At 32.8% G+C, this 15,750-nt stretch overlaps 2 protein-coding genes across 5 annotated transcripts; one reads left to right on the forward strand and one right to left on the reverse strand.

Annotated features, from left to right (window-relative positions):
* The first annotated feature begins 1,090 nt into the window (after positions 1–1,090).
* On the forward strand, positions 1,091–11,546 carry LOC123194615 (AT-rich interactive domain-containing protein 4-like). Of its 2 annotated transcripts, XM_044607906.1 has the most exons (16): positions 1,091–2,250; positions 2,355–2,546; positions 3,234–3,287; positions 3,472–3,560; positions 3,991–4,264; positions 4,369–4,425; positions 6,316–6,347; positions 6,525–6,660; positions 6,753–6,926; positions 7,501–8,049; positions 8,663–8,800; positions 8,874–8,972; positions 10,227–10,327; positions 10,424–10,514; positions 10,621–10,738; positions 11,055–11,546. In XM_044607906.1, the coding sequence occupies exons 1-15, from the start codon at positions 2,098–2,100 to the stop codon at positions 10,714–10,716; spliced, it is 2,235 nt and encodes a 744-aa protein (XP_044463841.1). In that variant the 5' UTR covers positions 1,091–2,097; the 3' UTR covers positions 10,717–10,738; positions 11,055–11,546. The 2 variants fall into 2 exon arrangements, with proteins under 2 accessions (XP_044463841.1, XP_044463840.1); XM_044607905.1 differs by lacking the exon at positions 11,055–11,546 and having other exon boundaries at positions 10,621–10,939.
* On the reverse strand, positions 10,875–15,133 carry LOC123194617. 3 transcript variants are annotated; one of them, XM_044607909.1, is made up of 10 exons: positions 14,828–15,131; positions 14,648–14,731; positions 13,372–13,989; positions 13,118–13,302; positions 12,788–12,865; positions 12,569–12,670; positions 12,340–12,405; positions 11,821–11,886; positions 11,584–11,652; positions 10,875–11,284 (listed from the first exon to the last, which is right to left on the reverse strand). In XM_044607909.1, the coding sequence occupies exons 3-10, from the start codon at positions 13,844–13,846 to the stop codon at positions 11,015–11,017; spliced, it is 1,311 nt and encodes a 436-aa protein (XP_044463844.1). In that variant the 5' UTR covers positions 13,847–13,989; positions 14,648–14,731; positions 14,828–15,131; the 3' UTR covers positions 10,875–11,014. The 3 variants fall into 3 exon arrangements, with proteins under 3 accessions (XP_044463844.1, XP_044463843.1, XP_044463842.1); XM_044607908.1 differs by having other exon boundaries at positions 13,118–13,983; positions 14,828–15,133; XM_044607907.1 differs by having other exon boundaries at positions 13,118–13,989; positions 14,828–15,133.
* Positions 15,134–15,750: the final 617 nt, after the last annotated feature.

The following is a 15,750-nucleotide window of genomic DNA, read 5'->3' on the forward strand; positions in this document are numbered from 1 at the left end:
TAAGTTTTTAAATATGAGGGAGATAAATATGATAAAATTTTAATTTTTTGCTAAATGATGATTTTATCCCTAACGTTAATTGAAATTTTTAAAAAAATTTAATTGTAGGTAGGTGTTTGAGTTTTTAAAAGTTGATTGGTGAGAATTTGAGAATTCACTATACCTTGGGTGGGAATAAGTCTTTTGGCCTAAAAGAAAAAGGATAAAGTAGATAATTTATTGAAGGAGAGGTGGTCATTTGTTGTTTGTAAAAGATAGGTTGAGCAAATGTTGATAAAAGATCTTTATAAAATACAATAAAACAACATCGGAGAAGCTAAACTGGCAAGTCCATAAATTCTTCCATGTCGCAGTGGTCCGGAACTTAAGACTTAATGATGAGAAGTGAAACTTTGACTTTAGGGAATAGAAATTTAATATCACGATCCTCAAGTCTCAAATAGCGTTAAATTTGAGTTTAGTCGGATGGAATTTAGTTCATATAAACTCAATATAATTTGATTTAAGTGAAATTGAGTTTGAATTTGTTGAGTGTATCCAGAGTTATTCAAACTTAAATTATTTAAGAAAAATTAAGTTTTAAATTTAATAATATTATCAAACTAAGTTGAATTTTAAATTTAATTTGATATTATAATAAAATAAAAATATTAAAATGATATTATTTTAATATATAATAATTAAAACAATATTATTTTAATTTATTTATATTAAATTTTTTTATATTTATAAATTTAATATTTTTTATATTTAAATTGAAACTAAAAAATATTTAATTTATATATTTAATCACAAAATTATTTAAACTAAATTTATTTTAAACTAACTAAATTTAATTTCGAACTCTGTCACGGTAAAATCCAGCCCTTTCGAGCTAATCTATTTATGGGTAAAATTCATAAACACAAGAAAATTATAAAAAGAATGAAAATAAAAAATAAAAAATATGAAAAAACGAAGAAGTTTTAGCAGAAATTCAAGACAGACGGAGATAAGTCAGAATGAGTCCTTGCAGTGGGACCCAGTTAAAAAAGATCAACCAAGAACATTACATAATTTTAACTCCTTTCCAAAATAACTTTTACTAGAATGAGCAAAGATTTGGTGATGATCATCATGATGATCGTGATCAAGATTTGGACAATAACAATGGCAATTGTCTCTGACGCATGAATTGTGTCGTGTCAAAAATCAAAAACAAAACCAAAAGTGAAATTATATTATTAATTTAAGAATCTTCTTTTTATATCTTTTCCAGGAACCAGAAGAACAAAAAAAAAAAAAGAAAATGATTTAACAGATTTTGGTTTTGGGTTTTTAATCTAGTGAACAAAAAATAAAATAAAATGTAAAAAAGATATATTTTTTGTATTCAATTTGAGGTATTATTCTGTCAAAAAGATCACACGGGGTTATTCTGTTTTTATTTTTGGAAATCAATGTGTTTTGGATTGAAGTGATTGGGTGTGAGTTTAAGAAACTGTAGTGAAAACTGACACAAAAAGAAAAGTCTGATTGATTTAATTAGTAAAGCATTTTCTTTTAAAGTTTGATTTGTTTTAATTATTTAATGCGAATTTTTGATTTTGTGTTTGGTTGATATTTTATATTTATTCTTTTTTTGTTGTTAGATTTTTATTTGGACGAACAAGTTTGGAAAAAGAAATGTCATTTCGGGGTTTCTCGAGATTTCATTATTAGCATAGACCTAATGCACACCTAGGGTTTTTTAATTTTAGTCCTCGCTCTTTCTCCATTTTGGTCGTTTTAAGGGATTTTATTCTCTTTTTTTTTTTTTTGGTGATTTTACCCATTTGGTGGCTTAATTTCTTGCTTCTCTCATCTGGGTTGTTCTTCAACTTTGTGAGCCTTTACTATTTTGTTTTAGGGATTTCGAAGTGTTTAAAGTTCGTGTTTTGTTTGGAATTCTCACTTTAGAGGGTTTTTCTCTCTGAATTTCAACAACTGGGGTCCTGAATTTGTGGCAAATCTTAGGGTTTTGATTTAATTTGACATTCGTTTCTGTTGCTGCAAAGCTCTGGGTTTGTTGTTTAAGTTATTTTTCTTTTTAACACTTGAGGGTGTGGTTATGTATGCATGATGTTTCATGCACAAGGTTCTTCAAGGAATCATTGTAGTTTGCTTGCAGTTCTCAGCAGAAAAGTTGCTATTAATGAGCTAAAACGAGCCGCTTCTGATGAAAAGCCTAAGTACCCGTTTCCAGAACTCTCTTCATCTGGCCGACTTGAGGTGTAAATTATAATATTTTGGCTATGAGTTTCTTATTTTATGATTTTTTTTCTTTTAATTTACCAGATTTCAACATTATTGTCCTTCTTTGTCGTTGAATGCAGGTTCAAGTTTTGAGTAATCCTAGTACTGATGAATTTCAGAGACTTCTTGAATCATCAGAGCCTAATATTGTGTATTTGCAAGGAGAGCAGATTGATGATAGTGAAGAAATTGGTTCTCTGGTCTGGGGGGATGCCGACTTGTCCACTCCAGAAGCCTTATGTGGGCTCTTTGGTTCCACATTGCCTACCACTGTGAGTTATCCATCAAATTATGATTGTCAGTTGTAATGTATGTTGATCATTGGATGTATTCCATTAGTGGCGTGAGAGTTTTGAATTTCACATCTGCTCCTGAGGTTGTGATATTTAATGCACTTACTAACTAGGCACTAAAAATGTGGAGTAGGATTTACTTTGCTTGTAGTCTTCTTCTTGTATGTCTGTGTATGACATATATTGCATGAATATCGCTACTCTATTGGTTTTGTTTTATGTGGTTTAACCTTTGGTGTCATTTTCTTCAACTAAAGCATAAGTCTTTAGCTCTCAACTAATCTGTGATGGGTTGAGCTTCTAAATTATCGGGACAAAGGGTCAATAAAGACTATTTAGCCAAAGAAAGAACAAGGTTAATTTTAGGTGGGACTGAACATTTTTGTTTTAGTTAGTTTCTGGATCCGAATGTGATCCTTCTATTTTATCATCTCAAACTAGTTGTGGATAATATTTTTCAGAGTACTTTAGTCTGAGGAGGTCATTTAAATCACTATAGTTTTCTAGAGTGGTTCTTTGTTTCAAAAGTTATTAGTGGTACCCTTCTTTTTTGATTCATTCTAACGTTCTGGATCTACTAATGGCTTCTTTACAGTGTTTGCATCTACTTTTGATGGCCTAACCCATTTATTTATCTTCTTAATCTAATATCAAATGTTTGTGCAGGTTTATTTAGAGGTTGCAAATGGTGAAAAACTGGCAGAGGCACTTCAATCAAAGGTCACTGACATTGTGGGACATTATTTTATTTTGTTGTAAAATTTGGACTAAATAGATGTTTGGCACTGAAAGTATTGGTAATCTTGGAATCCAAGCCCTACTTGGAAGAAGGGAATCTACAATATATATGTTTTTAAGCTCTTTTTTGCCAAAGTTGCTCACTCTGGTGTCTCCACTCTTGCAGGGAGTTCCCTATGTTATATATTGGAAACATTCATTTTCATGCTATGCAGCTTGTCATTTTCGTCAGGCACTTTTATCAGTGGTGCAAAGGTTTGATCTTCTGTTCTACCTTGTTTCTATTTAGTTATGTTTGTAATTGTAACAAACAATTTTAACAAGTCATTGTAAACTAACATGATAGGAATCTATGCTCCTCTGGGTTACTGCTGCTAGTTTTTTTTTCTTGATGATTGACTCTGTAAAGTAATGCATATACTTGTAATGATGCAATCAAAGTGGTCAGGTTTTCAGCTTTTTATTTGATGCAATTATTGACCTATCAATTGTGGAAACATGTACTTACCCTTTTTCCAATGGACTTCTTTTGAGATTTATTTATGTAGATGCTGGATAAGTTTTTTGTGGCAAAGCTATACAACATGTCTCTTTATAATTAGTAATAATTGGTAAAGCTATACAGCATGTCTCTTTATAATTAGTAATAAAGACAATGTTTGGGACCACCTTTTGTTCAATGCAGTTCATGCAGCCATACATGGGATGCATTCCAACTTGCCCATGCGTCTTTTCGGATGTATTGTGTTCAAAACAACAATGATGTGTCTTCAAACAGCCAGAAAATTAGTAGTAAGCTGGGACCATATTTGCTTGGTGACCCTCCCAAGATTGATATTACTCTACCTGAGGTAGATATGCAGGTTGAAGAAGATTCTCCAGAGAATCTTCCTTCTATAAAGATATATGATGATGATGTGACCATGAGATTTCTTGTTTGTGGAGTTCCAAGTACATTGGTAGGTTTTATTGATTTAATCTTCAGATCTACCTGCTGTTTGATTGGTGAATCATCAATATTATTTTCCTAGTATTTTCTGTTGACAAACTATACTCTTCACAGGCTGCATGTTTATTGGGACCTTTGGAGGATGGACTGAATGCTCTTTTAAACATTGAAGTAAGTTTGACGCAAAGTTCTATTTAATTATTTATTACACCTCAATTTCATGTTGTAGAGTTGATTTGTTTGAGCCTTCCACAGTACATAAATTCTGGTGTTAACAAAGAGTTTCTTTGGCTGGCCTCTTTTCGGGGATGGGACTGTCACTTATCAAATTCTGATGACAGGGCTGGCCTCAATTTGATAAGTGAAAATTTATCAATGGAACTTTAAAAGCTCAACCCTGTCATCATCATCGGTATCCAATCCAAATATTACCCGCTTTTTGAATATAACCTCTTAATACATGATACGAAAAAAATCAGGTTAGAGTTAAGTTTTTCATACATGAAAATTTAATTTGGGTCAACACGACATGACTCAGAGTTAAATCAAGTCATGTTCGGGTTAGCATGAAAGTAACCCAAATTAACCTAAATGTTTAGAAAGATGTTTTTTTTGGATAAGTGTTTAGAGAGACGTCACTATTGTAGAATTCGTTTGGGATAGATTGAAGAAATGTGACGGACAAATATCAATAATAATTAAAATTCTTACATATTGCATATAGTTGCATCTTTATATAATTGTATTTACTTTGGTTATTCTTGAATTTTATTTAGAAATTTTATTTTGCAGTTATTTACTTTTCCTGCCCAAGGTTTGGTCTAAAAACACTTGTCCACTGTTAATTGGTAGAAATAATACTTTTTCACCCAAAATCAAATTTTGTTAATGAAAAAAATGTTGAGAAGTGATACTACCATTTTGTCCCTACTATTTCATTTTTCAAAATTATCATATAATCCTAAATTAACAAAAATAAAAAATAAACTCTTTAAATATCTAAATTATATAAGAACCTACTTATTTTTTTTCTTTCCATCTTCACTTTCTTCATCTCTTCTTGATTTTAGGTCGGAATGATGACAATTGATAGTAATAATTGTAATAGTAAAAGTATAGATAAGGTGGTCAATGACGTATGATTGTATGTTTAGGGGGTGCACTGTAATATTTGAAAATGTTTGATTTTTTTGAAATTTGAACAAAGTTCAAGGGTATACAAATTAGAGGTATAAATGTCATATTATAAACTATTGGGGCCATAATAATATGTTTAAAATATATGAAAGTGAATATGATAATTTGTGATTTCAAGGATTGATTTGTGATTTTTGAACTTTTTAAAGGGTTAAATTGTTATATTAAAAACATTTGAGCATGACTTGTAGAGTTTTATTTTTAAAAATTACTGCCCCCATATGCTGTTAGTTTTTTCTTTTTAGACAGAGTTTAATTTTGGATAAAAAAAATATTATTTATGCCAACTAGGGGTGGAAAAAGTGTTTTTAGGCCAAACCTTGGGTGAAAAATTGTAATTTACTCTTTATTTTATTTTTTGGTTTTAGAATGAAATTTGGTTACTAAGATTATTGACATGTTTTAAAGGGTCTTGATATATAATTTTTTATATTATTTGTAAACAAGGAAAAATGTTATGTTATGTGTTTTGTGAATAGTGGGATGAGGTAAATTTATGAAGAAATTAAAACGCTAAAAATATTAGGAGAGTGGAAAAAATAGATAATTTCAGGTCAATTCGGATTGTGGCACGGTAACTTGAAGTAGTTCAGGTTGTGCTAGGGTTGGAAAATTTTGATACGATTCTAACTTGAAACCCGAAATGATATGACACGAACATAATCCAATGACACAAACTGCCATGTCTAGATTTATGTGTGGATTTTTTCATTATATATATCATAAACGAATCCTTTTTTTTTTTTTAAAATCCATTCCAAACTACACAATTCTGTTATTGTTCTCTAAAGTTCTTCACTGTGTCTGTGTATGCGTGTTTTCTATCAATAACTCCTTTTTTTAACCATGGTGATGTTTCTGCAGGTGCGAGGAAGTAAACTCCATAATCGGACAAGGTACATAATGATCATGTGCCATAAACATGTTATTTTCCACTTCCTTTTTATACTATGACTTGTGTTTGAGTTAGTGACTTCATGAAGTGTACTTATTTTTGGATTACATCTCCTCCACTGCAATGGTTATCTTTTTGTTTCGGTAGTCTGCTAATCATTTGAACTCATTGTTTCCAGTGCTCCACCACCACCACTTCAGGCCGGAACATTTTCTCGTGGTGTAGTTACCATGCGCTGTGATTTATCAACCTGTAGTTCTGCCCACATATCACTTCTAGTGTCTGGGAGTGCACAGGCTTGTTTTAATGATCAGGCAAGGACTATTTATCTGTACAAGATTTGACCATGGTTTGAGTGTTAGATCTCTAAAGTTCATATATGTGCACTTTTTGGTTTGTTTCTCAGCTTTTGGAAAACCATATAAAAAATGAGATTATTGAGAATAGTCAACTAGCTCATGCATTGCCAAGCTCTGAGGAAAGCAAACTGCCTTCATCTGAGCCTCGAAAATCTGCTTCAATAGCCTGTGGGGCAAGTGTTTTTGAAGTTTGCATGAAGGTTTCCACATGGGCTTCACAGGTTAGATTTCTCTAGTGTTGTAACTTCCAATCTATCTGTCTCTTCTTTTGATTCATGTTTTATAATTGTCTTTAGTTCCTGTTTCTAGAGTTCCTGGTTGCTTGCTGGTTATAGACACTTGTATTTGTTTGGTTGACACTAATTTGCTCATCTGATGCGATGAATCTAGTATCTTGTTATTGCTAATCGAAAACTAGTGTGCGTTGTATCCCCAGAGTAGAAATTTGAACTTTTTTTGTGATGTGCTCCACAGATAAATGGATTAAGGCTTTTCTTGAGAATAATTGATTCAGTGACAGAAAGCTTCGGGTCAGCTTGATTTAAAAATTGTTTAAGCTTCTGGTACTTTTTCTTTGTTTGACATAGTGGATGGAATTCTAAACTTTGATGTGCTTATGACATAAAAAAATGATTACAATTTATTGTAGCAATAAACTGTTGATGACTAGTAAACAGTTTCAATTAAGGTTTGCTACTCAACGCTTCAGATACTCATTATAATTGCATTTAATATTTTGCCATGAGGTCAATATCCTCTATACTCATGGCTTTTTATTGTGGTGTGCATTCACAGGTTTTAAGGCAACTGGCACCGGATTTATCTTATCGCAGCTTAGTTATGCTTGGAATTGCTAGCATTCAAGGGTTATCTGTTGCTTCATTTGAAAAAGATGATGCTGAACGCCTGCTTTTCTTTTGTACAAGACAAGGAAAAGAACTGCATACTGAAAATTCTTTTCGCACTAGGCCTCCTAGTTGGTTAACAACTCCTGCACCTAGCCGTAAGAGATCTGAATGTTGCAGAGAAACTAAAGGCCTTGAAGCTGAAAATGGAGGTAATGTTAGACCAAAAGTGAATGCTGCTGCAATGAGGCCAATCCCTCATACTCGTCGTCATAAGATGCTCCCTTTTTTGGGGTTTTCTGAGGCTGAAAGATATGATGGTGAACAAGCAAAGCCTATCTTGCCTGTAGCCCCAGTGAAGCATGGTGCTGCGGGCTCTACTCCTGTGACACATAGGAAACCTTCGAGCTCTTATCAGGCTCAACAACTAATTTCATTAAATCCACTACCCCTTAAGAAACATGGCTGTGGTAGAGCCCCAATTCAAGTTTGCTCAGAGGTTAGTATTTGTAACTTCTCAGAAGCGGTTCGGGATTTTCTCATGATGTTAGTATGTAGAGTGTTATTAAATTTCTCAATAGGACTCAACTTTTTTTTTGGGGGGACTGTGGTATTGTTAAGATGGAGCATATTGAGCTACGATTTAGCAAGGGAGGGCCTTTAGGAGTCTCAATTTTTTCATTCACTCTTTATTTTTATTATTTTGCTTACTTGATTCTATCATCTGATAGCATCCTTCGAAATTGTTTTATGTTTTCTTAATATACAGTTGCCCAGGAATTGGCTACTTCCATTATGTATCTTCATATCGTTACTTGGTATTAGTCTTAATTAACTGGCAAGTAACATCTTCTTAAGAATCATCTGGCTAATATGGGCCATAACATTATAGGTTGAATTGACTTTAAATTATTATTGGAGTGTGGTTTTAGTACTCTGGGCTCATCAATTAACCCTTTTTATCTTTTGCTTTATCCCTTACCAAAAATAAAAAAATAAAAAAGTTTATTATGTGCCAAGACACTAGATCGAGTGCCTCTTAATAATAAAGAATAGGACTTATCTGTTTTTGGTTGATTAGAAATTTTCTTATGATTCTTGTATTCTGGCAGGAGGAATTTTTGAGGGATGTAATGCAGTTTTTGATTCTTCGTGGGCATACTCGTCTTGTTCCTCAAGGTGGGTTAGCAGAGTTTCCTGATGCCATTCTCAATGCTAAACGTCTTGACCTTTTCAACTTGTATAGAGAGGTATGCTCTAATGATGTGCTTAATATTATTTAATAGTTACTAGAAATCAATATTGAGCTATTGGGTCCTTCAGGTGGTTTCAAGGGGAGGCTTTCATGTTGGAAACGGTATCAACTGGAAAGGACAAGTTTTCTCAAAGATGCGCAATCATACATTGACTAACAGAATGACTGTATGGTTTCTCTCGACTAAATCATATTCTTATTATTAGTTTTATGTTGCTCTATATGAAAATGAAGCATCAAGGGATAAAAGAAAAAAGAAGGGCATTTTTATCTGAGTTTAAAGAAAATATTTGAGACATGTTCAAGTTCATAAGTCTGAACTTGAATTATATACTCCATGAACTCTTCTTACATGTTTGCTCTCTGCATTTGTGATGTGAAATTATATTTGTTGCAAACTATTGAAAGTATTTTGGTTTGTTCTGATATTTGGTTTACATTTAACTTATTTTCATTTGACTTAAACTTCTCTTGATGTTCAATCCTTCACTATATCTTTAAACCACATTATTCATTTCTGAGTTGTCTTCTTGCTTTGTTATTTCCTTTTGTAAATTATAACCAATGTCTTACACCATACTAATAATCCCTGAAAGTTTGGTAACTTTATGATGTGTAATAATATGCTTAACAAACAGGAAATATTACCTCTCCTATTCTACGTTTTTTTATGCTACACCTTTCTCCAACATGCATTCTCAATTTAATTTTAGATTTCGTTTTTTATTTCAAATATATATATATTATATGATTTGATCTGATGTCACTAGCTTCATTTCTTTTCTCATACCATGTTTCGTGGTGATTTGTGAATATCATTTAAAGTTTTAAAAGCCAATTCATAATGCTGGTTAGGGGTTATGCACTCATACATGAAACCTTTGAGTCCTAGGATTGCAAATTTAAGTAATTTCGATGTGAAAGATAAGTGTGTTAACCTCTTAGATTTTAATTTAAGGCCTGATGACACCGCACAGTCAATATTTTTATCACCTGTCCAATGCAGCAAAGATTATACTGTCTTTACTGTTGTTGGACATGGATATCACTATTGCGGGAGATAATCTATTGCTTTAGAGTTATCCTTGTAATCGTGTCATTATTGCGAGGTTTTAGTTTACAATAATGTAACATATCCCAAGTTTCATTTAAAAGGGACATGCTGTCCAATGTTTTATTACCAGATCATCTGCCACACTAGCTCATTGTTATCTATGCTAGATAGGAAGACACATCGAGTGGTGTGGTACATGCATGATGAGATTTGGATTTTATAGTGTTATCCTTCATTTTATGCTGGGTATCTATGTGAAAATGTTACTGGCATTCTCAATTGAAACTTGTCAATCTCATTTTGAATACTGTTATATACTCTTATGACATTGGAGATTTTCACTGATTCCTTCTGTCTGGTTATCCAGGGTGTCGGCAATACTCTTAAAAGACATTATGAAACTTACCTTTTAGAATATGAATTGGCTCATGATGATGTAGATGGGGAATGCTGCTTATTGTGTCACAGGTCTCTCTCTCTCTCTCTCTCTCTCTCTCTGCTTAAGGATACAGCAATTACACAATTGAATGATTTATTGATAATTGCATGTTTTGGGTCTTGCAGTAGTGCAGCAGGTGATTGGGTTAACTGTGGAATATGCGGTGAGTGGGCACATTTCGGCTGCGATAGGCGGCAGGGGCTTGGTGCCTTCAAGGTTATTTGCACTTCAATTTTTACATCATAATAAAAATTAATTCCATTGCTTGAGGTGGCAAACTGCATCAGATTCATCATCTTAACATTTCTGTGGTAAATGACAGGACTATGCAAAAACAGATGGCTTGGAGTATGTGTGTCCACAATGCAGCGTCACAAATTTCAAGAAGAAATCCCAGAAAACATCAAATGGCTATTGACAAGCCCTAACTTAAAATTTAGGTTCCTCTCTGAAAACCTTTCTTTCCTAATACAAATACGTGAGAAGGCATGGGATTAGGAATGTAACTATTGTTGTATCTTTTAGCTATGTTTAATATATATAGATTATGCCACTAAAGTCCCCCCATTTTTTTTCCAGGAAGAGTAATTTGTAGATTACATTTTATTAGTTAGTTAAATTTAATGAGGTAGTTCTCTCAAGTATTTCTGGTAAACTCTATATTACAACTCAGTAAGATGAGACTCCAGTTTCTGTTATTACTGCTGCTGCTGCTATTATTTTGAACAACACTTGCTGAACCTGAATTTCTTCCAGTCTTCAGAAACAGATGTAGATGATGATGATGATGCCTTTCCACTGGATATGGTGGCAGCCAAAGCAATAGGCATGAGGCAGAGACCTTTTGTCTGAAGATGTTGCATTGCCATAGTCACATTTGTTTCCATTAGCTTCACTACTTCTTCTTCGAAGGCAACTTGATCAGGATTATGAGAAATATCAACTCCTTTTCTGACTGGTTGCGACTGCGACAAACCTTTAGATCCCTAATACACACAAATTAAGGTGTCGGTTGTGTGAAAAGTTATTATTTAATTTCTAGGTATGAAAAGAGTCATTTTCTTGGCAGAAAAGTAGTCTTCTTTCAATTTGAGCTTCACCATGGATGGTGACACCAAACTAGCAGAGGATTACCATGGGTAAATGCCCGAGTATTTGAAATGAGTAAATCGTGATTAATTCAAATATCACTACCCAGTTTGTAGAAACAGAAAAAGTTTCCTATTAAAGAAACAATTTCCAAGAAAATGATTATATCTATTTAACATAGGGAAGGTTGCAGCACCTCGTCTTGGCCATCTGTGATGAGAGGAAGAACTGCCCCTGCGGCCCCCAACTTGCTCATGCTTAGTACCTGAAATTGTTAAACCTCGCAATATCAAGGTGCTTTGAAGGTAACTGGACTAAATTTATTTACTCTGCCGGGGGTCACTAAAAATAAATGGTTATCTGTAATGCTGCCCTTGAAATTTAACAACAATTTCTTAAGGAATTAAACTATGAAACTACAGAGACTCTTTACCTTGACCTGGAGTTGAAGAAATTTTACGTAGTCTATGATCTCATCAAGCATGGATGCCTTGCCTATCTGCAGAAACAAGATGAGGTCTGATAAAACCACATATTGCATGATTAAGCCTGAAATCATCATGTGTGTGTTAATGATTATAGGTATGGTGTACTGGTACAAATTTTAGTTATGGTAGCTGAGATAAAAGCACTCCCGTCTATGTGGGAGAAACTGTGTGTGTATGTGTGTGTGTGTATTCCAGCGGTGAAATCATAAACGCAAAGTGTTCATCAGACTAAATCTCACTGAAAATGAGCCCGTGAGTTAGCTATCATTACATCTCCCGTTTATTGTAATTAAAAAAAAATTCCTTCTTAAAATATTCTTGCATAATTATCCAATATCCCTAGACATATCTGCTACAAATTGATCCCAGTTTCAAACTCTGAAAAAACATCTGGATAATCACTAAAGAGAACAGACATATTAGAATTGTAGTTAAATGATCATGGAAACAGCTTATAGAAGGACCTTGTTGGAGTTAGGTACAAGCTCTTGCAAATTCTTCATCCTTTCAGCAATTTTCTCTCTCCTGAGCTGCAGTTGTTCATTTTAGGAAAAAGTAAAATATATCAAAATTTAAAGTTACTGGCAAACCAAATCAGATGATACAGCTACTTCAAATTATGCAACTTGACTCCCAACTTGAAAATGTTGTAAGAAAAATAACTGATGATATTTATAAGCAATCAAAACCAACCCTTTCAGCAATGCTGTGTGGGTCAGTGGCCTGGCCTCGACGTGCCCTTACGCGAGGCTTTCCAGTTGCATTAAAGTTACCAGTTGGAGTTGTTGATACTGTCTGTATTGAGAGGTTGAAAGCTTATTAGTAGAATACTTCGTAGGACTCCCCTTCAATTTTTTAATTGCTGCGAAGAATTAGGTATGATAAAAATTGAGATTTCAATATAACAAGAACCTGCTGTATAGATGGTATCACTATCTGGGGTGCAGCAGCAAAGGATGATAATGGATGATTTTGCAATTCTTGTTTCCCCTGCAGCATGTTAACGAATAATATATCAATTCATGCTTCCAAAGATGGTAGCATGGAGATGGTCATGTGCCACTGAGCGTCAGGCTTTCTTCTCCAAAACTTAAATTATTATTTCCCTACTAATTCGATTGCCAAAAGTATTGAATATAAGGAAGGCGCAAAGGCATGAAAGTTTACTATCTTGTCAAGTCAGTTTTGCTGTTTGATACAACTATTGAGCAAAAAACATATCATTTGTATTTATATGAATACCTTGGGGCATACTGAAGCAGGCAAGTTATCAAACTGCAAGATTTTTTGCATCCCCACATATCTGTTCCTAGTAGTATCTCTATCATTGCTTATATTTGCTGCTTGCAGACCAAAGCACTGTATTCTATCTTGTCTTACAGCAGACAAGGATGAAACCTCCTTATAAGATGACGGAAGCCAAAATCCTGGAATTGGAGAAACAGTGTGTAAATCTCTGATGGATCTCTGAATATCAGACAATTCACTGCCATTACCTCCAAGGTTTCCTGAGTTGCTCAAAGAAAGATCAGATGAAGTCATGTGATTGACCACCGGAGGCTTCTTTGGATAACTGAGATTTATTGAATCAAAGGCAGGAATAGCTGTATCACATCGCAGGCCTACATTTCCAAGTTTTAAACTTCCATTCATCTTACTTGAGAGGCTGCCACTGCAGTTTTGATAATCCTTTAGCGCTTGAGCATCTTCAGAAAGTAGATTCTTGTCATCACTGTAATCTGACTCTTCACCAAGAACAATAGACAACAAATCCTTATAGGCCAAGCTCTCCATTGTTTGGTTTGCACTTACAATACTTGCAGTTGAATTTTTCTCATCATCTTCATATACTCCAAGTGAAACCGGGAGCAGTCCATTTTGTTGTTCACAATAGTCCCAAGTTGACCTTTCCCTTGCATTAACATCTGACCATGATGAAGAAGAGAAATATTGGTCGAGATACTCATCCATGTCATATATCACTGCAGAATGTTTTTTTTTTCCTTTTCTCTCTGTTTATATAACGGACTGAACAAATTTTAGAAACTGAAATTTCGGTTATCAGGACTGAGCCTATAAAATGAAGCTCCTCTGCTCATACAGTTAGGCTGCACCTTCAGTTTATGAAAGACAGACATAATCAGCGTATAAACAATCCCTAAACAAGTTAAGACATGAAATACGATAAAATATCATCTTAAGCAACTTTAAAAAAACGGCACTAAAAAACTAACAAATGAGCTTAATTACAAAATTAAAAAGCTTGATCCAAGCCAAAAATTAAAAAAAAATGAAATATAAAAAACACTAGTTATGACATGGAAACTCCTTCATAAACCCCTTTTCTTAGGCTACAAGAATAATGTAATCTTTTGAACCAGGATAATCATTCTTAACACCACCAATAAAAAAAAAAGTTAAATTAATAAAGAAATTAATAATTGGAAAACATTTGGGACAGATTGACAATTATTGAGCGGCCATACAGAACTACAATATTAAGAATGTTATCAAATAATCTCTTCAAAATTTAATGATTAATAAATCTCCATCTGAAAACTCATAGTTCATTAAAAAAATTACTGAGACTCCTACAACAATAAAAGAAGATTCCATTTTTCCCCTGTCTTCTAGCCAAATCACACATCCAAGTACAAGAGGAAACTTTACAGTAATAGGAACAAAAAGGAGCCTCGGACGCCATTCTCAAAACCCAAAATTCAAGAAAACAAAAAATCAATCACAAGATCACAGTAAACAGCTCAACTGTACCTCTATCAACTTGTCAAACCAACATTTTGTAACTTCAACCAACAAACTTCATGCGAACAGCTTATAAGCTTGTGCATGGAAAACCTGATAGACATATATCCACATTACATAGAACACAAAAACAAATTATACGTTAAAAAGATAACAATCAAGATTCAAGCATTGAAGAAGAAAACTCACAAAGAGAGCAACAAAGGAGAGTGTAGTAGAAGCACAAGCAGTAAGCAAAAACAAGCAGCAGCTGTTTCTCTTCTGCGGTTTGATTGAAGAAGAAAAGGAGTTCGACTTTTAGCTTGTCATGAGTAACCGCTATTTTTATAGTGAAGGCTAATTTTGCTTCTATTTTTAAATTATATGCTTTTCTGTTTTAGTAATTTATTGGACGTGTCACTAGGATTTTATTCTTCGGAATTGGGGGTAATATGGTAATTTAAGGAAGAGAAGTTCTTTTATACTCCGATAAAGCAGAATTCAGTTATTGATTTGAGTAGATTTTGTGCCAGGTGACTGTAGAAGTATAATACAATAAATAATAAAAATTATATTTATAAAAAATAATTATAAAATTTAAATATAAAAATAATATGAAACATGTGTATATAGATTTAATATGATATATTATTAATAATATATTTATAAAAATATGATAATATTAAACATAATTTTAATATTTTTTTATAAATATTTTGATTAATAATTCAAATAAAAAATCTCAAATTGACTATTAAATTTAATATAATATAATATATAATCAAAATTCAATTATAATAAAAAAATTATTAAAAGAGATTAGAGATTTGAATAAAAAATTAAGTTTTTGTTTTATATAATTATGAGATTATAGTAATTAATTAAAAATGTAAAGAATATTTTTGTACTTTAAAAAATATTTTAAAAATAAAAACATAAAAAACAATAAAAACATGTGTTTAATATGAAAAATGTATAAAATACGTGTTTAATATATTAAAAATTCAGAATAATATATTTAAAACACAAATTAAACACAAATAATTCAAATTTTTATTAACCAGACAGGTGATAGAGTAATTTAATATATACTATCGTTATTAAATCGCACACCAATTATAATACACAAATAA

This window comes from Mangifera indica, chromosome 13 (assembly GCF_011075055.1).
Source record: "Mangifera indica cultivar Alphonso chromosome 13, CATAS_Mindica_2.1, whole genome shotgun sequence".
Lineage (NCBI taxonomy): Eukaryota > Viridiplantae > Streptophyta > Magnoliopsida > Sapindales > Anacardiaceae > Mangifera > Mangifera indica.

Coding starts and splice junctions, on each gene's coding strand:
- LOC123194615 (XM_044607906.1), top strand. CDS start 2,098: ATGATGTTTCATGCACAAGGTTCTTCAAGGAATCATTGTAGTTTGCTT. Junction 2,251..2,354: donor CTTCATCTGGCCGACTTGAG/GTGTAAATTATA, acceptor CGTTGAATGCAG/GTTCAAGTTTTGAGTAATCC. Junction 3,288..3,471: donor CAGAGGCACTTCAATCAAAG/GTCACTGACATT, acceptor CCACTCTTGCAG/GGAGTTCCCTATGTTATATA.
- LOC123194617 (XM_044607908.1), bottom strand. CDS start 13,846: ATGGATGAGTATCTCGACCAATATTTCTCTTCTTCATCATGGTCAGAT. Junction 11,887..12,339: donor TTGTACCTAACTCCAACAAG/GTCCTTCTATAA, acceptor TTGTTTCTGCAG/ATAGGCAAGGCATCCATGCT. Junction 11,653..11,820: donor TTCTTCAACTCCAGGTCAAG/GTAAAGAGTCTC, acceptor TAACAATTTCAG/GTACTAAGCATGAGCAAGTT.